At 38.5% G+C, this 25,600-nt stretch overlaps 1 protein-coding gene across 3 annotated transcripts in view; it reads right to left on the reverse strand.

Annotated features, from left to right (window-relative positions):
• Positions 1 to 25,600, reverse strand: part of KCNN2 (potassium calcium-activated channel subfamily N member 2) — a 583,536-nt gene that overhangs the window by 15,395 nt on the left and 542,541 nt on the right. For all 3 annotated transcript variants that reach the window (XM_044925506.2, XM_044925504.2, XM_044925505.2), the window contains one exon: positions 3,674 to 3,784. In XM_044925506.2, the coding sequence (XP_044781441.1) occupies positions 3,674 to 3,784 (111 nt within the window). The remainder of the gene's footprint in view (positions 1 to 3,673; positions 3,785 to 25,600) is intronic.

Genomic DNA, 25,600 nt, shown 5'->3' on the forward strand with positions numbered 1-25,600 from the left:
CTGTAAGATGTTATGGAAAAACCCAAAGGAACTTTTTGGCCAACCCAACAGTAATAGTCTCCAGATGACTCCAACCCACTTCACAGGTATAAAGGACATGACATATTACTTTATAATTACTGATGAATCAGCAACATATTAAAGTCATAGGTACTAAGGTAAAATATATTTTTAAGTGAAACAATACTTTATAAACCACAAAACCTCTTATAGCTGATTGACTTTTAACTGAATATCTGCTTTGTTCAATCCTACAAGATACATAGAGCATTATATAACAGGCTACTTTGCTTATAAATTTCCTTTGATTTTTACTACTTTCTTTTTCAACTTGTATATAAGTTATATATATAAATATATTTCTGTCTTTTTCTATTTTCTTCTTCTTGCTTCTTCCTTTAGGGGCTTTTATGAGTGTCTTCCAAAATTCAAGGGGAAGGAACATAATCTGCTTTAAGAAGCAGAAGGGCTTCTTAACTCTTATTCTGATATTTATGGTAAACTGTTGCTCCATATACTATGGGTGATACCTCCAGGATGCCCATGGAGAAACAAAGGTCACTAAGTCTGTGCAGCTTAGCAGGATGTGTACTCTCTGCCCCTGTAGCAGCAGAGATGGATGTGCTTAGGGCACCAACCTTTCTCACCAGCCTGGTCCTTCTTTAGACCAGGTACCTGGGGCAGGGTGAATGGAGCAGGGCAAGGGCTCCATGCATTTGTATTTCGACCCACTAGGATATGTAGCCAAGCATGATATAAAAGCTATACAAAGTAAATCCTCTCGAATTTCTGTTCACTTGTTGAGAGACCTGCAAGAGAGAAAATTATATAACTGCATAATAGCGTTCTTATTATGGATCTGATTGAGAATTCTTAACAGGATTGGAAACACCCACTGTGGACATTAATATGTATAATTATCCTTCATGGTACATCTAGGGACTTGAAAAATTATGTCTGGGCTCTCAGAATTGCTTGTTTTCAAGTTTCTTTCCAAAACGTAAGTAACCAGAGGGCCAAACGCCAAGATTTCCTCTTGGTTCAGACCTGAATGTACAGTAATAGTGATATATTTCCCAAAGCTTTAGCACAGTAAACAGACTGTCTCTGTAAGGTGATTTGCTAGATATCTGTTAAATAGCTGGTCCTGTCTCAATAAGTCTACTGATAAGTTATCGCTATTATGCTTTCTTTTTGAAATTCTTAGAAATTCTGGTTACATGGGCCACCGGCCAGTTTTGAATTGCAGTGTGTCATGTAAACGGTTGTAACTACACAGGACAGTCCTCTGAATGTTAGTGCCGAATGAATTGTGTGTTCTACTTTCAAACACTGCATTTTGTGTGGTGAATGTAGTCCCACAGAGATAAGATTTCTGTATAAAATTGTTCCTCAAACTTTGTGCATGGGGGATAACTTTTCATGGAAATTGTTAAGATATACAATGGAAGACTTGGAAGGTTACATTTTTTCCTGCAAGAGTAATCTATCTTTTAACATTCATATTGCTTTTTCTTTAGGTTCATATTAAGATTTCAAAATGTTGTGACCATTATTACTCCTGTTGACCATCAGGAGTGTTTCAGGGAACGGTTGTAGTTTTGTCTAGCAATAAGGAGCACCCTTGAATTTGTCTTTTGAATCTGTCATGTTAGTAACTATGTGTGGCTTTTAGGTCCTTCTTTATTAAAAATTATAAATGGGCCCACTTAAAAATTCCATAAATAACTAAATGGAAAGGAATCAATTCCATTCATTGGTAACTATGACAAATGATATTCATTGATAACTATATAAAATAATGCAGAGAGAACCACAAAAAGGCTATCATTTTCAGATACTGTATTGAGTATAGTAATGGAATGGCTCTCATAAACTGGAAATTTATGTTTGATTCTAATGCCATCTTAACATTTGCTCTTGTACTTAGTGACATTTTGCCTATAAAAACAGATTTGTCAGCAAGCCTGCTTGAGTGTCTTTTTCAGACCTATTAAAGACTCTGGTCACAAGAAATATTGCAAAGTAGCTTCACTTTTAAGAAATAGTGAGATAATAGAATTAAAGCATAAACATGATGTGTGTGTGCGCTTAGTCACTCAGTTGTGTCTGACTCTTTGAGACCCATGGACTGCAGCCCGCCAGGCTCATCTGTCTTTGGGGATTCTCCAGGCAAGAACACTGGAGTGGGTTACCATGCTCTCTTCCAGGTCACCTTCCCAACCCAGGGATCAGACTCAGGTCTCCTGCATTTTGGGGCAGATTCTTTACTGTCTGAGCCATCAGGGAAGCCCAATAAGCATGATGCAGAATGTGAATTTTGAAAGTAGAACAGTACTTCTTACTGAAAAAGCTTTCTACAAACAATATGACTCTGAATTCAACATTGTTGTAGTTTGGTCTCTAAGTTGTGTCTGACTCTTTTGTGACCCCACGGACTGGAGTCTACCAGGCTCCTATGTCCACGGGATTTCCCAGGCGAGATTACTGGAGTGGGTTGCCATTTCCTTCTCCATAATTCAACACTATTGATAGGAAATTTATCAAATGTATATAAGAACTTACAACAGAAAAGCACTAACATCAGAAAACTTATCAGTTTGGGGAAATCAGTCCTAGTCGTTAAAACTAAAGGAAGGCCACTTAGCTCTCAGATCTAGATCCTTAAAGGGGACCCAAGTGCAATATTAGTGAGAACACAAGTCTTATTTTTGCCAAGCAGGAAGAGACACAACTTTCATCTGATTTGCTGAAGGAAGAGCATTATGAAAGTTTAAAATTCTCTGATCCCTGGAATACAGCTGCTGCTGCTGCTGCTAAGTTGCTTCAGTCGTGTCCGACTCTGTGCGACCCCATAGATGGCAGCCGACTAGGCTCCCCCATCCCTGGGATTCTCCAGGCAAGAACACTGGAGTGGGTTGCCATTTCCTTCTCCAATGCATGAAAGTGAAAAGTGAAAGTGAAATTGCTCAGTCCTTCAGAACCCCAACAATTTTAGACTTATGTGGTCTATTTTTATACTTGAGTAAATACCAAGGTTTCCCAATTATTTCCTGACTGACCTAAAGTTAGGAAAAGTTTAGTCTCCATGTGAAAAAATGGAACTGACTTCAAGAATGCTTTCACTTTAAACCATGCCATTTCAGCTTCAGATGTCAAAGTAAAACTATTATTGCCCAACAGTGATAGCAAACAAGAGCTCCGGACAAGACTCAGAGTAAAAGGATCTGCGCTTACTTTCTCTCACAAAAACACCAAAATCACAACTAACTGCTGAACAACCATCAGCAAAAAAGGACTAGAACCTACCAAAAAAGACAAGTTCCTTCCAAAGGAAGAAGCCACAACGAAACGGCAGGAGGGGTGCCTTGGTGATTCAGTCCAGTCCCATACCCTGCAGGTAGGCAACCCTCACATTGAAGAATAATTATATCACAGGATTCTCTCCCTCTGTTCTCCCACAGGAGTGAAGGTCTGAACCCACATAGGGTTCCCCAGACTAGGGGACTGGCATCAGGAGGAGACCCTAGAGCATGTATAACTAAATCACTTTGCTATATACCTGAAACTATAATGACATTGCAAATCAACTATATCCCAATATAAAATGATTTAAAACAAAGAAAGAAAAAACACGACTCTTCCCTTTGGAGATACAGGGGAGGTAACTTACTCTTTTTGTCAGCTGAGTGTCCATCATGAAGTTGTGCACGTGCTTTTCTGCTTTGGTAAGTTCTAGCTTCCTTGCTACCACAGCTACCACCAGGGCTGTGCAACCAGCACCCTGAAAAGCAGGAGAGAAGAGAAAACCCCTAGAGTTACTATTTTTGGTCTCAGCCCCATTAAATAATGTTTTGTACCATGTACATGACTACCTAGAGATAAAAGTACACTGTAATCATCGCTGTCTTCCATCAATATGACAGAAACTACATGGCCAATAAACATAAGTAACATGCCTTTAGACTGATGTTAAAAAATGTAAAATAGCTGAACTAAGAACTAAAGCATGATGTTTGTATCGAACATATTTTAATTATATGAAATGAACGGTAAAAGAGCAACTTGCTGAATTTTCAGACTTAAAAACAGAGCAAATCAGTTATACTTAAAGACAGAGCAAAACGGAAATATAAATCAGTGTCTGAGCATAAATTCACAGAAAGGAAATAATAATTATTCTTTAAAAAGTAAAATTCTATAATCTGTCAAGAAAAAACCAGCAGTCTTCAGGATGGTCAATCGTGAAAGGTCAGGAATGGAAAGAGATGCATTGTATGCACAGCTTCAAACTGGTCCACGCACAGAACAGAAAGGATCGCAGAAAGATCTGAACCTGGACAACACACATACAGGAAATGCTAAAGGTCAGGGATAACCACCTTACTGCTCCAGATGTTCACCAGTACGAAGAGAGGCACGTGCTACCTTGATTTTGAAAAACTCAACATTGGTCCCTTCTCTAAGTTATAGGCTATCGTACGGACCTCTTAGGAGAAGGGTGATACTGCCATGCCCCAGAGATGAAAGCCCTGCGGCTCTGGGGTCAAGGTGCATGCATTCCAAGTTGTGAGGCATGAGGTCTTCGTGATTCAAAGACCAATGATTACATTTGGGGTCAGGAGGCAAAGCTGGGGCACCTATGGGAGGGCCCAGGCTAGGAGGCCCTGCTTTAGACAGAGCCTCAACCTGGGGAGAACCACAGAGAACTGAGACTACCTAGCTGTCTAGGTACAGAGACAACAATGAACCACAGAAGAGGTGCACAAACAGGTTATGGTACTTGGGGATCTTGCAACAGACTGGAATCCTTTTAAACTACTTTTAAATAGCATCCCCTTTATGTTAGCTAAGATGATAGGATGCTCACTGAATAGCCCTCCAAGAGAATCTCAGATCCCCACAAGGAAACCTGATTTTCCTCATTCCCAATAGGTCTAAAAATCACTAGTTTTAATAGCAACTCTGCAGCCTCTTAAAACTGTGGTCTACATCTTAAATATTTAAGTTTAAGGGATTGGTTATTACTTACAGCATTTTCATATTCTAAAAATAATAAAATTTTATTCCTATAATATCTAAAGACTATAAAATTTAGACAAGTAAGTTAAAAACTTGTATATGTAACTTGCTTCTAATTTTATTTTTTTAAAAGGAATTCATATTTGGGAAGCAAAGAAGCCCAACCGTGAAAAGAGTTTCTCTCTCAATGGCTGGAATACCAGTAAGTTAATTTATTCTTTGTGCTTTCCTTAACAGTCCACATTATTTATATTGAATACATATTACTTATACAAACAAATGCTCACATTTAAAGTGACAAAGTTTGTAGTTTAAGAAAACATTTAACCTAACCTTTACCTATCTTTATTAACCTTAAAAAATTCAACCTAAGAAAATGATCTTTCTTCATAATTCATACTTATGTTTTATTATGTAATTGTAGAATCACTTTATTTGAATTAATAAGTGTAGTTTAGCCATTCAACTATTAACCAAAGAGGGAATTTTTTTTATCTTCTGAATGAGTTGTTACAAAGAGGGACAAGATTGAGGAGAGGAAAAGAAAATACACTGTTTTGTATTGCCACAATCTGATAATTACAAATATACAGAGATGGTCTTACTAATAGGGTAATGCTGTTTAAATACAGTATTTCCAGAGGGTTTAAATATCTCCATCCACCAAGCTCTGTGGAGAAATCAATATCCTCAGAAATGAAGTGATACTGATCATATCATCAGAGAAAGAGGCCAGAGGTTTTTAGACCTACCTGGTTTAACCTTCTGATTTTATTTATTTTTTAATTTTATTTTATTTTTAAACTTTACATAATTGTATTAGTTTTGCCAAATATCAAAATGAATCCGCCACAGGTATACATGTGTTCCCCATCCTGAACCCTCCTCCCTCCTCCCTCCCCATACCATCCCTCTGGGTCGTCCCAGTGAACCAGCCCCAAGCATCCAGTATCGTGCATCAAACCTGGACTGGTGACTCGTTTCATACATGATATTTTACATGTTTCAATGCCATTCTCCCAAATCTTCCCACCCTCTCCCTCTCCCACAGAGTCCATAAGACTGTTCTATACATCAGTGTCTCTTTTGCTGTCTCGTACACAGGGTTATTGTTACCATCTTTCTAAATTCCATATATATGCGTTAGTATATTGTATTGGTGTTTTTCTTTCTGGCTTACTTCACTCTGTATAATAGGCACCAGTTTCATCCACCTCATTAGAACTGATTCACATGTATTCTTTTTAATGGCTGAGTAATACTCCATTGTGTATATGTACCACAGCTTTCTTATCCATTCATCTGCTGATGGACATCTAGGTTGCTTCCATGTCCTGGCTATTATAAACAGTGCTGCGATGAACATTGGGGTACACGTGTCTCTTTCCCTTCTGGTTTCCTCAGTGTGTATGCCCAGCAGTGGGATTGCTGGGTCATAAGGCAGTTCTATTTCCAGGTTTTTCAGGAATCTCCACACTGTTCTCCATAGTGGCTGTACTAGTTTGCATTCCCACCAACAGTGTAAGAGTGTTCCCTTTTCTCCACACCCTCTCCAGCATTTATTACTTGTAGACTTTTGGATCGCAGCCATTCTGACTGGTGTGAAATGGTACCTCATAGTGGTTTTGATTTGCATTTCTCTGATAATGAGTGATGTTGAGCATCTTTTCATGTGTTTGTTAGCCATCTGTATGTCTTCTTTGGAGAAATGTCTATTTAGTTCTTTGGCCCATTTTTTGATTGGGTCATTTATTTTTCTGGGGTTGAGCTGTAGGAGTTGCTTGTATATTCTCGAGATTAGTTGTTTGTCAGTTGCTTCATTTGCTATTATCTTCTCCCATTCTGAAGGCTGTCTTTTCACCTTGCTAATAGTTTCCTTTGATGTGCAGAAGCTTTTAAGGTTAATTAGGTCCCATTTGTTTATTTTTGCTTTTATTTCCAATATTCTGGGAGGTGGGTCATAGAGGATCCTGCTGTGATGTATGTCAGAGAGTGTTTTGCCTATGTTCTCCTCTAGCAGTTTTATAGTTTCTGGTCTTACGTTTAGATCTTTAACCCATTTTGAGTTTATTTTTGTGTATGGTGTTAGAAAGTGTTCTAGTTTCATTCTTTTACAAGTGGTTGACCAGATTTCCCAGCACCACTTGTTAGAGAGATTGTCTTTAATCCATTGTATATTCTTGCCTCCTTTGTCAAAGATAAGGTGTCCATATATGCATGGATTTATCTCTGGGCTTTCTATTTTGTTCCATTGATCTATATTTCTGTCTTTGTGCCAGTACCATACTGTCTTGATAACTGTTAACCTTCTGATTTTAGAGATGAGGCAATTAAGGCAGAGTAAGTAATTATTCAATTATGGACTCTGACTACCATTGGTATATTTTCCACCCTTTACCCCCTCTCATAATACCTTTATCCATATGTAAGATCACATATATTCCTATTTGTGATCATTTCCATATCCATGACACAATATAGAGCACTGTATTTCTAAGCAAAACTTCAGCTTATTATAAACTCTTAAAGTATGAATGTTTAAAAACTGAGCACTATGGTTAGTTATCAACATAAGGCAAAACATTATTCTTATTGTTTGAGTGGTACAACTTTTAAGTCAAGTTATCTTGTGACTAGAATGTTTTAAAGGGCTCCATGTGATTCCAACATAGAGTCACTGCTTTAAGTGAAGGAGGATATGGAGAGAAAATGGCAAGCTACATCAACTGCTCTCTATTTTAAACACAAGATAAAGATTTTTACTTGAGTCATTTCACTTACTTATGAAGACTTTCAGGAAACGATAAACAAGGACCATAAATGAAGAGGGTAAAGAGCACAGGGTCAGCAATGTCTGAGTTGTGTTGTTAGCTATGCTGATATTTTGGGCCATGAGTGAAGCTGAAGTTGCTCAGTCGTGTCCGACTCTTCTTGACACCGTGGACTGTGGCCCGCCACACTCCTCTGTCCATGGAATTTTCCAGGCAAGAATACTGGAGAGGGTTGCCATTTCCTTCTCCAGGGAATCTTCCCCACCCAGGGATCAAACCCAGGTCTCCTACATTGCAGGCAGACGCCTTAAAGGGCCCTAAGCTTTAACTCTCTCAGTATTGACCCTCTCAGCTCACAGGGACCATGTGTAGACAATGAAATAAAGTGATTTTAGGGCTGTGTACTAATGAAGGAAAAGAATGGCCTTTTGAAGTATCTAAACCTATTATATTGCCACAAAATCTAAATAAGTTATAGTAAGAGAGGTTAGCCTGAATCAATGGAAGGAAGAAGTAACCACTCAGGCTAGCCATCAGTACCCACCCACGGCATGAGAACATTCTCTTGACAAGTACAGGGTCACCTGTTGCATGTCTGCTGCCGGCACTCATCAATCATGAGCAATGAGAAAGTCAAGAGCAGCAGTGGCTTTTTAATAAACAGCGAATATAAAAAAAGGAGGGGCTTCGACCACTAGAGAAATAGCTATAAATGGAAGTTGGCACTATATGCTGAATATTGTTCTCCGGTGGCAGGAGGCCACTGGTCCAATTCTTCTGGAAAGAAATCAAAATCCCAACAGGAGTGGAAAATCACTGGTATCAAGAGCATTTGGAAGTTGATTTTTATTTGTGTTTATTCTTGAGCTCTGCTTTTTCCTGCTGCTGGCCCATTTCTTGCTGAGTGTTCTCTAGCTCACCAAAAGTTTTGTATATTACAATTAGTATGTCTGTTGCAAAGTGCAGAAGCAAGGGAATCTGACAGTTAAGTAATTAGTGAAACTATTCCTTATATCCCTCACTCCATGATCACACTCGCACCCTTTTAATTATACCCCAAAAGCCACTTAGAAACCTTTTTTCCCAAAGTCCTTAGCTCCTTATATGTAAGTCTTATACCTTCCAAGTTCGTAATAAATCACAAGATGTTTTGATATGTATAGAATAGGATTTCAAAAAAGTAACTTTTACAATTATGCAAACTGAAGCTGGCTTATCCCCGAAAGTTTTCTAGGTTCAAAGTAAGTTCCTGCTAACACATTAATGATTATAGTAATTTAAGAAATGATGTGATATTATTGTCGACTCAGTATCTACTTCCTGAGCCATTCTGTTTCATAAAGTGAATAAGAATGAATGTAAATATGCTTTTACAACATTCTCTTCAAATCTTGCCATGATCACAATGGATATAGAAACAGTTGGGGCTAACATATGTTACTCTCCGAAATTAAAATCCCTGCATGCCTTTAACGAGATGAGTCATACTTCTTTCACCAAAGTCAGAAAATGTATCCTGGTTACTTTTCTTTCATTTCATTTGTGCTAATAAGAAAAACTAAGCAAATAACTAACCTGCCACTTCAAGATACTCAGAAAACTAATATGTGTGTGTGTGTGTGTGTGTGTGTGTGTGTGTATAAGTATTTCTCATTATGCTAGATTAAAGTGAGCAGACAAAAGACAATCAGAATACATAAGCTATAGTTGAATCCCAACACCTGGAGAGTCTTAGATGCTGACAAATTGAAATGAAGTCTCTGCACAGGAAAGGAAACGACAAAAAAAGATAACCCAAAGAATAGGAGAAGATACTTGTAAATGACACAACCAAAAAGGGCTTAAACTCCTAAATATACAAAGAGCTCATACAACTCAATAACAAAAAAGCCAATTGGAAAATGGGCAGAAGACCTAAATAGGCATTTCTCTTAAGAAGACATAGATAGCTAATTGGCACATGAAAAGATGCTCAACATCACTAATTATTAGAGAAATACAACTCAAAATTACAAGCTATCACCTCACACCAGTCAAAATGGCCATCATCAAAAAGTCTACAAACAATAAATGCTGGAGAGAGTGTGGAGAAAAGAGAACCCTCCTATGTTGATGGTGGGAATGTAATTTGGTACAGCCATTATGGAAAATAGTATGGAGGTTTCTCAGAAAATTAAAAATAGAGCTACCACATGATCCAGCAATTCCACTCCTGAGTATGTATCCAGGTAAAACTATAATTTGAAAAGACATATGCAGCCCTATTTTCATAGCAGTACTATTCACAATAGCTAGGCCATGAAGGCAACCTAAATGTCCTTCAACAGATGAATGGATAAAGACAATGTGGTATATACATACAATGGAAAACTACTCAACTATAAAAAGAATGAAGGAATGCATTTGCAGCAACATGGACGGACCTAGAGATTATTATAAAAAGGGAAGTTAGAAACAGAAAGACAAATAACATATGATATTATTTATATGTGGAATCTAAAATATGGCACAAATGAACCCCTCTAGAAAACAGAGAGAGACTCACAGACAAAGAGAACAGACTTGTGGTTGCCAAGGGAGGGGTGGGAAGGGAGAAGGATGGACTGGGAATTTGGGGTTAGTATATGCAAACTATTATATATACCATGGATAAACAACAAGGTCCTATGGTATAGCACAGGGCGCTGTATGCAATCTCCTGGGATAAACCGTAATGGAAAAGAGTGTAAGAAAGAGTATACACATGTGTATATGTAACTGAGTTATTTTGCTGTACAGCAGAAATGAACACAATGTTGTAGATCATTCACGTTATAAATACAGCAATAAGTAAAATGTACTGCCTTTCTCTGCTGTATTCTTCTCTAATATAGCACATACATGGGAAGCCACGTCAATCCCTAGAATGTAAGAAGTTCAAGTAGCTCATTTTCCCCAAGATCATTTATCACATAGTTCAAAAAATTCAGAGATATGACATATTTTTACATGAGATCACTAGTGATGCTCATCCTACAAATATACTTCTAAAAATCATGTTGAAGCACCACTTTGGGATCAAGCTTTAATAACTTAATATATAAGCCTATGGAAATGGAAATTCCTTTAACAGCACACTGGGAAAAGGTTTTGATTCTTTCCTTATTGAAAAAGGCATCTGCCAAATATTCAACATAATAATAATGAAATTTTTAACATGGAGGGTAGTTCCAGAATACTCACCACCACAGAGAATGACTGCAAAAATTTGCTAATGTTCAAATGATTCCACTGTTAAATTATCCTTCTGTCTTACAATAACTCCTAAAAGGTCAAGCTTCAGTTTTATAGCTGACTGATGGACTATCACTAATAAAAATTTGTTAACATACAGTTATTTTGAAAAAATCATATTTTCTACCAAAAATACATCTAAATTAATGAAATAGCTGAAAGATTACTTTCATTTTAAAATATTAATGTTTCCTTTAAAGGGAAATTGAAAACTTTGCCCATTTTTCTGTCCCTGGAGTTGATTGACTCAATACCCTAGAACAATAAATATATTTTCAATGCACTTTTCTGACACAATTATTTTTTCATAAAAATGCATAAAACAAGCATTCAGCTTTAGTATTATATCCCACTGGAGTTTTACAAGATCTCTTTAGGTCATGAGAATAAACAATATTCAAAATAACTTTGAAGACAAATTCCCTCTATTAAAATGCCCCTGCCTCTGAGTATCTTCAAATACAGTTGGCCCTTGAACAAAGAGGGGGCTGGGGACACAGACCCTCCTTGCAGTTGAAAATCAAGTATAACTTATAGTATAACTTATAGTGTGCCCTCTACTCACAAATTCAATCAACCACAGATTGTGTAGTATGTAGTATTTACTACTGAAAAATATCTGCATATAAGTGGACCCATGCAGTTCAAATCCATGTTGTTCAAGGATGAACTGGATTGTTGATAGGAGGGTAGAGGTCAGTTAAAATGTCCTCATCCTAAGGAAGCAGGGAGAAGGTATGTGTGTGCTTTTTGAGTTCAGTGGTAAAACCTGGGTTTAGGAACCCCAACTCTCCTTCAGACTGATTTGCTTGCTCAGCTCCTCCCTGTGCTTCAGTGGCTGGAAAGAAGGAAGCGGTGCATAGACCTGGTCTTCAACAATGAGTCATCTCTGAGTCTAAATCTCCTTCTTAGCAATGGTGCCAATGTGAGCACACGTATTTCAGAGACAGGAAGGGCAGCTCTGCCAACTCAAAGTGCTGATAGTTTAGAAAATTTAGGTGGCATTGTAGAGACAATGAGTTGAATATGAGAGGGTCACAACAACTTTCAGTTAAAAGCAGCTGCCTTATTTCTTAAGAAATTTTCTTGGGGAGAAGTGAAGGTCTGCTGAGGGCAATGGTGGAGAATTCAGCCTTAGGGCTGAAAAGGCCTATCATCTCTTCTAACTGTTGGGCACAAAATAGAAACTATAGTAAGAATTTAAGGACACAATCTTTTCAATGGGCTTTTATTTGATGAGATTCAATGAACACAGCTTTCCAAAATGGGAGACAATGAAGGACAGAAACAGTATGGACCTAACAGAAGCAGAAGAGTTTAAGAAGAGGTGACAAGAATATACAGAAGAACTGTACATAAAAGGTCTAATGACCCAGATAACCACAATGGTGTGGTCACTTACCTAGAGCCAGACATCCAGGAGTGTGAAGTCAAGTGGACCTTAGGAAACACTGTTGCTAATAAAGCTAGTGGAGGTGACGGAATTCCAGTTGAGCTATTTCAAATCCTAAAAGATGATGTTGTTAAGTGCTGCACTCAGTATCCCAGCAAATTAGGAAAACTCAGCAGTGGCCACATGACTGGAAAAGGACAATTTTCATTCAATCCCAAAAAAGGGCAATGCCAAAGAATGTTCAAACGACTGCACAATTGCACTCATCTGACATGCTAGCGAGATAATGGTCAAAATCCTTCAAGCTGGGCTTCAATACTATGTGAACCAAGAACTTAGAAAAGTTAGAGGAACCAGAGAGCAAACTGCTAACATTCATTGGATAATAGAAAAAGCAAGATAATTACAGAAAAACATCTATTTCTGCTTCACTGACTAAGCCTTTGACTTGTGGATCACAACAAACTGGAAAATTCTGAAAGAGATGGGGATACCAAACCACTTTACCTGTCCCCTGAGAAACCTGTATACAGGAATCAACAGAACCAGACATGGAACAATGGATTGGTTCCAAATTGGGAAAGGAATATATCAAGGCTATATACTATCACTTTGCTTTTTTAACTTATATGCAGAATACATCATGTTAAATGCCAGGCTGGATGAAGCAGAAGCTGGAATCAAGATTTCTGGGACAAATATCAATAACCTCAGATATGCAGATGACACCAACCTTATGGCAGAAAGTGAAGAGGAATTAAAGAGCCTATTGATGAAGGTGAAAGAGGAGAGTAAAAATGCTGGCTTAAAACTCAACATTCAGAAAATGATCATGGCATCCAGTTCTATCACTTCATGGCAAATAGATGGGGAAAAATGGAAACAGTGACAGACTTTATTTTCTTGGACTCCAAAATCACTGTGGATGGTGACTGCAGCCATGAATTAAAAGATATTTTATCCTTGGAAGAAAAGCTATGACCAACCTAGATAGCATATTAAAAAGCAGAAACATCACTTTGCCAACAAAAGTCCATATAGTCAAAGCTATGGTTTTCTAGTAGTCATGTATGGATGTGAGAGTTGGACCATAAAAAAGGTTGAGCACCGAGGAATTGATGCTTTTGAACTGTAATGTTGGAGAAGACTCTTGAGAGTGTCTTGGACAGCAAGGAGATCAAACCAGTCAATCCTAAAGGAAATCAATCCTAAATTCATTGGAAGAATTGTTGCTGAAGCTGAAGCTCCAATACTTCGGCCACCTGATGTGAAAAGCTGACTCATTGGAAAAGACCCTGATCCTGGGAAAGACTGAAGGAGGAGAAGGGGGCGACAGACGATGAAATGGTTGGATGGCATCACCGACTCAATGGACATGAGTTTGAGCAAATTCCCAGAGATGGTGAGAGACAGGGAAGTCCAATGTGCTGCAGTCCATGGGGTAACAAAGAGTTGGACATGACTTATAGGCTGAACAACAACATCAGAAAGAGCCAAAGGGCAAAAATAAAAGTAAAAACCTCTTCAAAATTATCACTTGGAATTAAACACCTCATGTCAACTTGTGTAAGACAGATAAAAGATTTTCTTTTTCCTTATTCACACACGCAACACCAAGGAATGGCTTTAGTCTCATTTTTCAAGACTCCTACTTCTACTGGCAGGGGAAAAGTAATGCTTAAATGCAGACAGGAAGTAGCAGGAATATAATTATACTTTAGGTTTAGCTTTCTTTAATATCAGTCATTCTCTTCATATAAGCTCTGGCTAAGTTATGGTCCTTTTACAAATGTCTAAAGAAACATTTAGACATACCCTAACATACCCTAACATACCCAAGGGTAGTGTTCCTACCCTTCAGGATGAAAACTACTGAACTCTGACAACTAAGAGTTTTTGATATCTGGTAAATTTGATGACAACAGAATTATGAAGTGTTCTTAACCTAATGTGGTGTAAAAAATGATTAAATACTTTGCTCCCTGAATAAAATTTTAAAAATTAACTAATATGATTTTTAAATGATTATGAACTAGAAAACTTTTATGCATTGCTTTTTTAAATACGGAATTACCAATATGATGGAAGAAGCTTAAATCACTCAAATCTGAAGTGACCTCACTTTTGTTGAGGAATCCATAGTGGACTCTGTTGAAATCTAATGTTCACTATCAATAGAGGACCTATTATTAGATAATAACCACTACCTGAAGGAATGTGAAAATACTGCTCCAGATTTTAAAATAATTTATGCCAAAAATGCAGTCATCCACTCTAAATAGTTAAAGGGCCAACAAAGTTGTCATAATTTTATGGAATTAGAGAAGCAAAAATTAAAAATGAATGACTTTCATTTTAATATAAGACAAGAGATACTCTTATGAATGAGGCTGTATTCTACTCTTGAAACAATCATATATACTCACAGGTAAGGAAAAATGACAGCTTTCAGCTTGTGTTGCATCTTTATGTACAGATATAAAATGGTAGATAGGGTAAATTTTTAAATGCTAAGCAAATCAACTGCTTTATAATAAAGTTGGAGAGACTGAGAAACTAGTTGGTATTAACAAAAAGGGAAATTCTATGATTTAACAACATTATTTGCCTACCTCTAATCAAAAGAATAAAGCCATTTAAACTTCATCCCAAATTTTATCATAACATCCACAACAATAAATCCTCAAGTCTTTAGTGCCTCCTCAAAAAGGGGAGGGTTAGGGGATTGGAATCAAGATGATGAAGTAGGATATGGAACACATATTTTACCACAGATACATCAAGAATACACCTACTGAACACTAGCAGACCTCAAACATCTGAAAGGACAAGAAAGACCTCTACAATAATCAAGTAGAAAAAAAGAAAAAGGAAGTGGAACAGGTTCTGTCCCTCTGGAAGGCAGTTCTGATGGTAAGTAGAGGTTCCCACATCCTGGGAAGTCCCCTCACTTCACTGCTGCTGCTGCTAAGTCGCTTCAGTCGTGTCCAACTCTGTGTGACCCCATGGACAGCGGCCCACCAGGCTCCTCTGTCCCTGGGATTCTCCAGGCAAGAATACTGGAGTGGGTTGCCATTTCCTTCTCCAATGCATGCATGCATGCTAAGTTACTTCAGTCGTGTCTGACTCTGTGCGACCCCATGGACAGCAGCCCACCAGGTTCCTCTGTCCACGGGATTCTCCAGGCAAGAATACTGGAGTGGGTTGCCATTCCCTTCTCCATCACTTCACTGGCAGGGAGATTAGCTGGGACAGAAAAGAAACTTCAGAGATTCCGAGGAGAGCACAACAACTCATTAGTGGCAGGACACAGGGAGACCTACACACATAGTCTGTGCGACTGCCCTGTGCACCCCAACTTGAGACACACACATGCTGGTACAGCTAGGGACTGCGTGCTGGAACACCGGGTTTAGAAGATAGAGCTATGGAGAGGGCTGCTGTTGGCGGCATGGAGACAGCCTGAGTGGGCTGGACTGTGGGAAGCAGCAACTAGGAGTGTTCAGGGAAGAACCCTGGGCTGCCATAAAAGTACAGTGCCATTGTCAAATGGCACACAAAGGCAGGAGTGTGGCTTCCATTCTAGCCTCTTTCCCCACCTCTGGCTATTGCCCCCACGGACTCTATGACAGGCTCCCACACAGGCAGGCCTGCACAGCCTGGCCCTTGCCCCAGTCCCCTCCCATTTGGGCAGGCTCTGGTTGCTCCAGCCACCACCTTGGTGGTTCTGGGAGCAGATGCCAGTGGTTGTCCATGCACAGAGGTGAGAATGAAATCACAGCTGAGATCCAGGGGTTGTGCAACTTAGGAAGCAGAGCTGAAATCTTTCCTTGTGGCTGCACAAGCTGCAGATTTACAACTCCACTGCCAGCTTTGTAAATTCAGCATCCATGGAACATTTTAATGAACAACTTGTGCTCCTGTGGCTGGGTCGCATCTGCACACAGCAGTTGTAGATTTTGTGGGTGTGTACAACAGAGGCTGGGTCAGGCCAGGGTGTGAGCTGCCTCAATAGCACCCACAGCCGGTACAGGTGCTTGACTACTACAGTCCTGGGGTCTTACTCCAGCGGATCTGTGCTGGTGGCCTCGTGAAAAACGAAGTGTGAAAGGCACCAGGGCTGATTGCCAGCATCCCTATGTTGGGGCCAAAAGCAGTGCCAACTACAACGTACTTTATGAGCCCACGCAATGGGTAAAAAGTGACATGACAGAGTATAGTCATAGGTGAACAGGCCCAGCAGAAGAATACTCAGTGACTTCTCTCCCAGTGGGACCATGCCAATCCTGCCAACCTCACAGTGCATAACAAACACAGCTCAGAAATGGAGCTGGGGGCTTCCACTCCAATAATTAGGGAGCAGACCGTGTCCTGGATAGGGCTGCTGCTGCTGCTGCTGCTGCGTTGCTTCAGTCTTGTCCGACTCTGTGCAACCCCATAGATGGCAGCCTATCAGGCTCCCCTGTCCCTGGGATTCTCCAGGCAAGAACACTGGAGTGGGTTGCCATTTCCTTCTCCAATGCATGAAAGTAAAAAGTGAAAGTGAAGTTGCTCAGCCGTGTCCGACTCTTCGCGACCCCACGGACTTCAGCCTTCCAGGCTCCTCCATCCATGGGATTTTCCAGGCAAGAGTACTGGGGTGGGGTGCCATCGCCTTCTCTGCTGGATAGGGCAGTGATAACCAAAGAGCAAAGAGGAGGCCCCACTCAATACCCAGTGCAGGATCCAATCACCACAGCATCAGTCACACCTCCTATCAAGGGGATGATGGCCAGCATACACTGAGGAAAAAGGTGACAGGTATCCATACTTCAAACGGCCCTCACACCAAAAATATTAAACCCATGCAAGCTACACAGGAGCATTCCAACATAAAAATAGCCCTCAAGGACCACAATAGATAATTGTTTCTCCTAAACTCGTGCCTGCTTGCTCAGTTGTATCCAACTCTTTGTGACCGACCCCATGGACGATAGCCCACCGGGCTCCTCTGTCCATACCATTTTCCAGGCAAGAATACTGGAGTGGGTTGCCAGCAAAGAAATATAAGTAAAATGAAGAAACTGAAAAACCACTTCCAATTAAAAAACTGAGAGAATTCTCCTGAAAGAACAAACAATGAAAGAGATCTATTTGGTCTAGTAGTCACTGAATTCAACAAGGAGACAGTGAGAATATTGAAGGAATTAAGAAAGGCTATCAACAGAAATGCAGATTACTATAAAAAGGAATTAGAAACCATAAGGAAGAGCCAAGAGAAATTAAAGAATTCATGTGAAGAAACAAGAGCTGAACTAAAGACTACGAAAAGCAGAATTAATAATGCAGAAGAATGAATAAGTGATATAGATGATAGAATAATTGAAATCACGCAATCAAGAGAGCAGACAGAAACACAAATTAAAAAAAAATATGAAAGCAACATAAGCAACCTATGGGATAATATAAAGAATGCCAATCTATGCCTAATAGGGATCTCAGAGAGAAAAGAAAGAGAAGAAAGTATTGCAAATGTATTTAAAGAAATTATGGCTGGAAACTTCTGAAACCTAAAGCAGGAAACAGATATCCAGATATAGGAAGCACAGGTAGACCTACACCAAGACATATTATAATAAAAATGGCAAAATTCAAGGAAAAATAGGACACACATCAATGAGCAGATATTTGGGACAAAAATCAATAAGGCAACAGAGACCCTAAATGATACAACAGAATACCTAGAGTTATTACGGACAATGTAGCTAAAAGAAGGAGAATATGCATCCTTTTCAAGTGCACTTGGAACATGCTCTAGGACTGACCACAAACAAGCCTAAACAGAAATTATTTAAATCATCTTTTCTGACTGCAATGGCATGACACTAGATATCAGCCACAGAAAAAGAAATGAGAAAAAACAGAAACAATTACTTGGTGACTAAACAACATGCTAACAAAACGAAAACAGACAAACAAATGGATCAATGATGAAATCAAAGAAGAAATTTAAAAATATCTTGAGGAAAATAACAACAAAAATACAGCCATTCAAAACCTATGGCATGCAGCAAAAACTATTCTTAGAGGAAAGTTCACACAGGCCTTCTTTAAGAAACAAGAAAAATATCAAAAACAACCTAATCCACCACCTAAAAGAATTAGAAAAAGAACAAACAAAACCTACATTCAGCAGAAGGAAGGAGATAACAAAGGTCAGAGAGGAGATAAATAAAATAGAGATTTAAAAAAATACAAAAAAAAAATCAATAAAACCAAGAGTTCGTTCTTTGAAAGGGTAAACAGAATTTACAAACCTCTGGCCAGGCTTATAGGGAAGACAGATGGCCCAAATGAAATAAGAAATGAAAGAGGAGAAATAACAAGATACTGCAGAGAAAGAAAAAAACAAACCAAGAGAATATTATGAAAAATTATAAGTTGACAATCTTAAAGATTGGACAATCTCAAAGAAATGAACAACCTTTGAGAAACATATAGCCCACTGAAACTGAATCAAGAAGAAATAGATAACTTGAACGGACCAGTCACTAGAAATGGAATCGTCATTAATTAAAAAAAAAAAAATCACTAAGTGCAAAAACCCATGATCAGAAGGCTTCAATGGAGAATTCTAACAAACATACAAAGAACTTATGCCAATACTTCTCAAACTCTTCGAAAAGACTGAAGTGGAAGAAACACTCCTGAAGACATTCTGTAACACCACTGTCACCAAAGACATTACTACAAAAGAAAATTACAAGCTAATATCTTTGGTAAATATAGACAGAAACATTTTCAACAAAATATTAGCAAACTGAATCTGAAAGCACATAAAAAAGGCCAAAAACCATAACCAAGTTGGATTCATCCCACGTTCACAAGGATGGTTCAACACATGCAAATTAATCAATGTGATACTCTACACCAGCAAAAGGACCAAACCCATATGATCACCTCAACAGATGCAGAAAAAGCACTTGATAAAATTCAATATTCATTTATGATAAAAATCCTGATGAAAATGTGTATAGAGTGAATATATCTCATCATAGTAAAAGCTGTTTATGACAAACCCGTAGCTAATATAATACTCAAAGCTGAAAGCCTTCTTACTAAAATCTAGAACAAGACAAGGATGCTGCTCTCACCACTTCTCTTTAAAAACTATTGGCAGTCTTTAAGCACAGCAATCAGACAAAAAAAAGAAATAAAATGTGTTCAAATTCATAGAGAAGAGGTAAAATTGTCATTATATGCAGATGACATGGTAAAATATATACAAAGAAAACCCTGAAGACTCCACTCAAAAATTACTAGAACTGATATACTGATTCAGCAACACAGCAGGATAAAAGATGGACATATGGAAAATGGTTGCATTTCTTTACACTAACAGTGAAATACTAAAAAGGGAATGTAAGCAATCTCTTTTAAAATCACACCAAAAAACCCCCACTAAAATTTAGGAATAAATCTCACCAAAGAGGTGAAAGACTTACATGCTGAAAATTCAAAACATTAATACAGAAAATGAAACATGATTCAAGGAAATGGAAAGATATCCCATGCTCTTGGATGGGAAGAATTAATATTTTTTAAGTGGTCATACTACTGATTCAATGTGATCCCTATTAAATTACCCATGATATTTTCCCACAGAAATAGAACAAATAATACTAAAGTTTATATGGAACCACAAAAGACCCAGAATCACCAAAGCAATCCTTAGGAAAAAGAACAAAGCTGGAGGCATAACCCTCCCAGACTCCAGACAATACTACAAGGCTACAGGAGTCAAAATAGCACGCTATTGGCACAGAAACTGACATACAGATAATGGAACAGAATACAGAGCCAAGAAATAGACCCACACACCTATGGGCAATTAATCTTCAACAAGGAGGCACGAACATACAACGAGGAAAAGACGTTCTCTTTAGCAAGTGGTGCTGGCAAAATTCGACAGTGGCATGTAAATCAGTGAAATCAGAACACACTCTCCCACCCTACACAAAAGTCAACTCAAAATTGCTTAAAAACCTAAATATAAGACAAGACACCATAAAATTCCTAGAAGAGAATATAGGCAAAACATTCTCTGACATAAATTCTACCAATGTTTTCTTAAGCCAGTGCCCCAAGGCAATGGAAATAAAAGCAAAAACAAACCAAAGGGAGCTAATCAAATTTACAAGCTTTTGAACAGCAAAGGAAATGAAGTGAAGTGAAAGTCGCTCAGTCGTGTCTGACTCTTGGCAACTCCATGGACTATACAGTCCCTGGAATTCTCCAGGCCAGAATACTGGAGTGGGTAGCCTTTTCCTTCTCCAGGGAATCTTCCCAAACCAGGGATCGAACCCAGGTCTTCCACATTGCAGGTGGATTCTTTACCGGCTGAGCCACAAGGGAAGCCTATAGCAAAGGAAACTATAAACAAAACAGCCTACAGAGTCAGAGAAAATACTTGCAAATGACACAACTGACAAGGTCTTCGGCTCCAAAACATACAAACAGCTAATACAACTTAATTTAAAAAAACACAACCCAATCCAAAAATGGGCACAAGAGCTAAACAGACATTTATCCAAAGACATACAGATGGCCATTAGGCACATGAAAAGATGCTCAACATTGCTAATTATTAGAGAAATGCAAACTAAAACTACAATGAGGTACCACTTCACACCAGTCAGAATGGCCATCATTAAGAAGTCTACAAATAGCAAATGCTGGAGAGGGTGTAGGGAAAAGGAAGTCTCATAGACTATTGCTGGGAGTGTAAGTTGGTTCAGCCACTATGGAGTAGAATTGCCATATGATCTAGCAGTCCCACTCCTGGGCATATATATTTTCAAAACTACAATTTGAAAAGATACATGTATCCTTGTGTACATAACAGCACTATCTACAATAGCTAAGACATGGCAACAACCTAAATGTCCATCAGCAGATGAAAGGATAAAGAAGATGTGGTATATATAAACAATGGAGTACTACTCAGCCATAAAAAGAAAGAAATAATGCCATTTGCAGCAACAAGGATGGGCCTAGAGATTATCATACTAAGTGAAGTAAGTCAGAAAGAGAAAGACAAGTACCATATAATACCGCTTATATGTGAAATCTGAAATACGACTGAAATCAACATATCTACAAAAGAAAAACAGACTCACAGACATACAGAATACACTTGTGGGTGTCAAAGAGGGTGGGATAGGGGAGGAAGAATTAGGAGTTTGGGATTAGCAGAGGCAAACTATTGCACACAGGATGGATAAGCAATAAGGTCCTACTGTAGAGCACAGGCAACTATACAATATTCAATATCCTGTGACAAATTATAACAAGACAATATGTGTGCATGTATCACTGAGTCACTTTGTTGTACAGAAGAAATTAACACAACATTGTAAAACAACTACACGAGTAAAATTCTTTTAAAAAGAGGAAGGATAGAAGAAGGAAAAAGACAAATAATGACAACCTCAGTGGTTTTCTCTTGAAGGGTAATGAGGACTTTGTCTATTAGGCAGCTCTATAATCTTGTGTTTTTAAAATAAGACCCATGGAAAGGGAAGAGATCTTTGTTTCATCAGCTCTAATATTAGTTAGGTCTTGACTCATTTGATCCATCACAACGGAATTCTTGTTCAGGCATTTTAACATATAAAACCCCTTGTTTTAATATTTTGATAATCATCTTTACATAGCATTGTAAACACAACCTAAAATTTATTTTAAAACCTTTCCATGATTGTCTTGGATTTACAACTTACATTTCAGCCAAGGAGAAGTTATTTTTTGATAAGACCATTTATTTCTTTCTTAGAAATATTATGGAAACTCTCTTCCCTCATGGTTTAACAATACATTTCTGCCAAGAACCATGGCAGAAATGAGCTTTATCTTAATGTCCTTGGCTCCCCAAAGTAATTCATGATATAAATTGTTATTTAAATTTTTTAAATGACAGTTTCATTTTGAGTTTTTAACCAATGAAATGTGAATATCTAAGATGATTCTATGAAATAATTCATTACTTTCATTAGCTTTACGAAGAAAACATGCACTGTTAATTTCTTTACATCTACATTTTTGAAATGGGAAAGCTTTGCAGGCGTTAGCATTCAGATCAACTGTATATTACATACTTCAAAGTGAAACAATCACATAGGGTATAAATTCTATCAAAATTTCATAAACACAAGAACAAGAAAATTGAAATATAAAAGAACATAAGGAATCTCAGTGCTTCAGAGATGATGTGCAAGACGATTCAGGGCTGACCCTGTGCTCTCCCAGGGCTGCTGTGACTTGTGCTTCTTTTTCACAGTTTATCAAAGACCAGAGAAACACTGAGCAATGACTCATGAGAAACGTGACAATGTACATTTTATCCAAACATGCATTGCAAAAGTGCAGGGGTGAATAGGCTGGAAGAAGAAAGAAAGAAAAATATATGAATAAAAGAGCCTGAAATTAAAAGCAAGTCATATCTGACTTAGGCAATTCCAATGCAAAAAACTGGTATTTAAATTTCATGTGATCAAAGGCAAAAAAAAAAAAAAAAAAAAAAGATGTCTGACAAAATTAAAACACAGTTCATCTAAAGGAAACTAACCTTTTATACAAACTCTGAGAAAACCTCTTATAGGAAACTAAATTTATCAGCCACTCTCTGTACAGTTTCTAGGTAATCTCAATACTTAGGCTCCTGATCCCCAGGAAGTTTACATGGGCTATAGCCAACTTCCCAGAAACACCCCCAGACCACTGCTTTGTGGCCTGAGTCTGTGTGAATTTGCTTGGCCAGTGGATAAAGACTATGCCACTGTATACAGTTTTGCAAATAGATTAGTCAAAGAGCACTCAACTTTTCTATATGAAGTACACAACTTCTCATCAAGTTAATTAAGAAACTGTTCTTAAGAGGGAAATGGAATGGAGCTCCTTAGATTAAGGACAGAGGGACTGAAGTTTACAGCAGGAGCTCAGAGGGCAGCAGGGAAGATAGTGTGAATTTCCCAGCATGCAATACTTTTGTGTCCATATAGATCAAGTGGCTTAGAACGTATTCTTTAAAAACAAAGTAAGATTACAGGTGAAACTTAAGCAAGGAAGTAGTTAAAGGCATGAAATAAAAGATTTGTGCTGTCAGATGAGACTTTGCAGGAGCTGCTCTTGAGATGCCAGGGACGGAGAAAAAAATCAAGGAAAGATAAAAGCATTACAAGAGCCAGGGAAGGTTAACCTCAAACTTGGCTCTGATCCATGGCAAATGAAGCGGTTTGTACAAACCCTGAGTCATACCTGATTCAAGAATAAAAGAGTGGATGTCTTGCCAAAAACCAATGCCAAAGAAGTTGTTTCTAAGAAGCATAAGGGGAAAAACTCTGCAATCACCAGTTCTGTGTGTATAAATAGCATCATTCATGTCCCTTGTGGGCTTGTTATGGGCCCTCCAAAAATACACCTATGCAAATTTTATTTCCCAAAGCATTATACTATATAATAAAATGCCATCTTTTGAGGAAAAAGAAAGGGATCCAAGAGTAATCATAAAGGACCATATCAATTGTAATAAAAATTACTAAAATTCATAAAACTGTATTTTCTTTTATAAGCAAAGAATGCTAAATTATATTTTCCACAAATAGTCATCTTGTTACAACTGGTAACCCTAAAATGAGCCCCCAGATTTTATTTTCACAGCTAGCTGTTCAGTACTACCAAGTGGGAGAAGAATGTTCCTACTTGGTATATGTCATGGACACTCAGTCCTTCCAGCTAGTTCTCACTCTTTGAACAATCTTCTTAAGCAGCTGCTACAAGGGTACACACTGCCCTGGCCATGCTTCAATGGTCCTTACTTTGAGAGCCTGCTTCTCTCGTGCCAACCTGAGGGTGGACACAGTGGAGGCGTTGGGCAGAGATGCCTGGCTTGAGGCATTCTGGGAATTTCCTGCCTATGGGGCTCCCAGTGCTAGCTCACATCCTTCTGTAGGCAGAAACCAAACCAGCACCAGGATGATGCTCTTTGCTGTAACCCAGCTGAAAAAGCAGATAGGAATGAGGGGAACCCAAGTCACTAAAACTGGAGCATCTGGGGCAGACATTTCAAAGTTCACATCACATGGCAGTAAATTTTAGACAATTTGATAGCCTTCCATTTTCTTACATCTCAAGTAAATGGTACACACCAGTCCTGGCCAGGTGAGGAAGGGACAAGGAACATGTCTGAGCCTGCTCAGTGTCCCAGCAGAGTGGCATGTCACGACAGGCAGCAAACCTCACTCAAAAGCTCCATAAGATCTGGCCTCCCACTCCCAGCCCTGTGTCTCTTTCCCAATTCACTCTGGACACTCCTGACCCAGCGGCCTTGTGTCCACATACCAAGTCCCTCCCTGGCCTCACTTTCTTCATACAAACCTTTTCCTCTCCCTGGAATGCCCTTCCTCCCTGACACTTTGCCTGGCTCCCACCCTTTCCCATCTCAGTTTCAAAGTCAACTTTCCAGGGATTTCTTTCTCTGAATAGATCCCATTCCTCTCCCTTAGTGCCCAAATCTGATCAGAAGTCTTAGTCCCTCACATACTTGTCAAAAATGTAATTAACCATCATTTGTTAATTAATAAAAAAAGGTGTTAATTATTAAAAAAAAAAAGTGGTCACCTATAAGCTCCATGAAAGGAAGACAGAGGCAGTTTGTCCTTTTTTTGCTCTATTTCCAGTTACTAGGTGAGCACTGTCATTGAGATAATAAAAAAGAAATATTCATTAAAATGATAAACACTAACTATTTAATTGAAAAAGTGTTATTCTTCAACCGTTTGATACATTTCAAGATAGTTTTCATGGCCCACATTTTATAGATGAGGAAAGTACATTTCAGAGAAGAGGATTTCATTTAAGTTCACCTGGCAAGTTGGAAATGGCAGAATCCAGACGTAAAGAAATTCTTGACCTTGAAGCTGAAGCTCTAAGATCAAATTTGCTCATCCCAAAGAGCAAATCCAGCAGCACTGTCTCCTCAACAGAGCTTCATGATGCAAATTAAGATGAAAACTGTGAACCCACGTACCTACAGTCAATTAACCTTTGACAAAGGAGGTAAGAATATACACTGGGAAAACATGTCTTCAGCAAGTGGTGTTGG

The sequence above is a fragment of the Bubalus bubalis genome, chromosome 11 (assembly GCF_019923935.1).
Source record: "Bubalus bubalis isolate 160015118507 breed Murrah chromosome 11, NDDB_SH_1, whole genome shotgun sequence".
Lineage (NCBI taxonomy): Eukaryota > Metazoa > Chordata > Mammalia > Artiodactyla > Bovidae > Bubalus > Bubalus bubalis.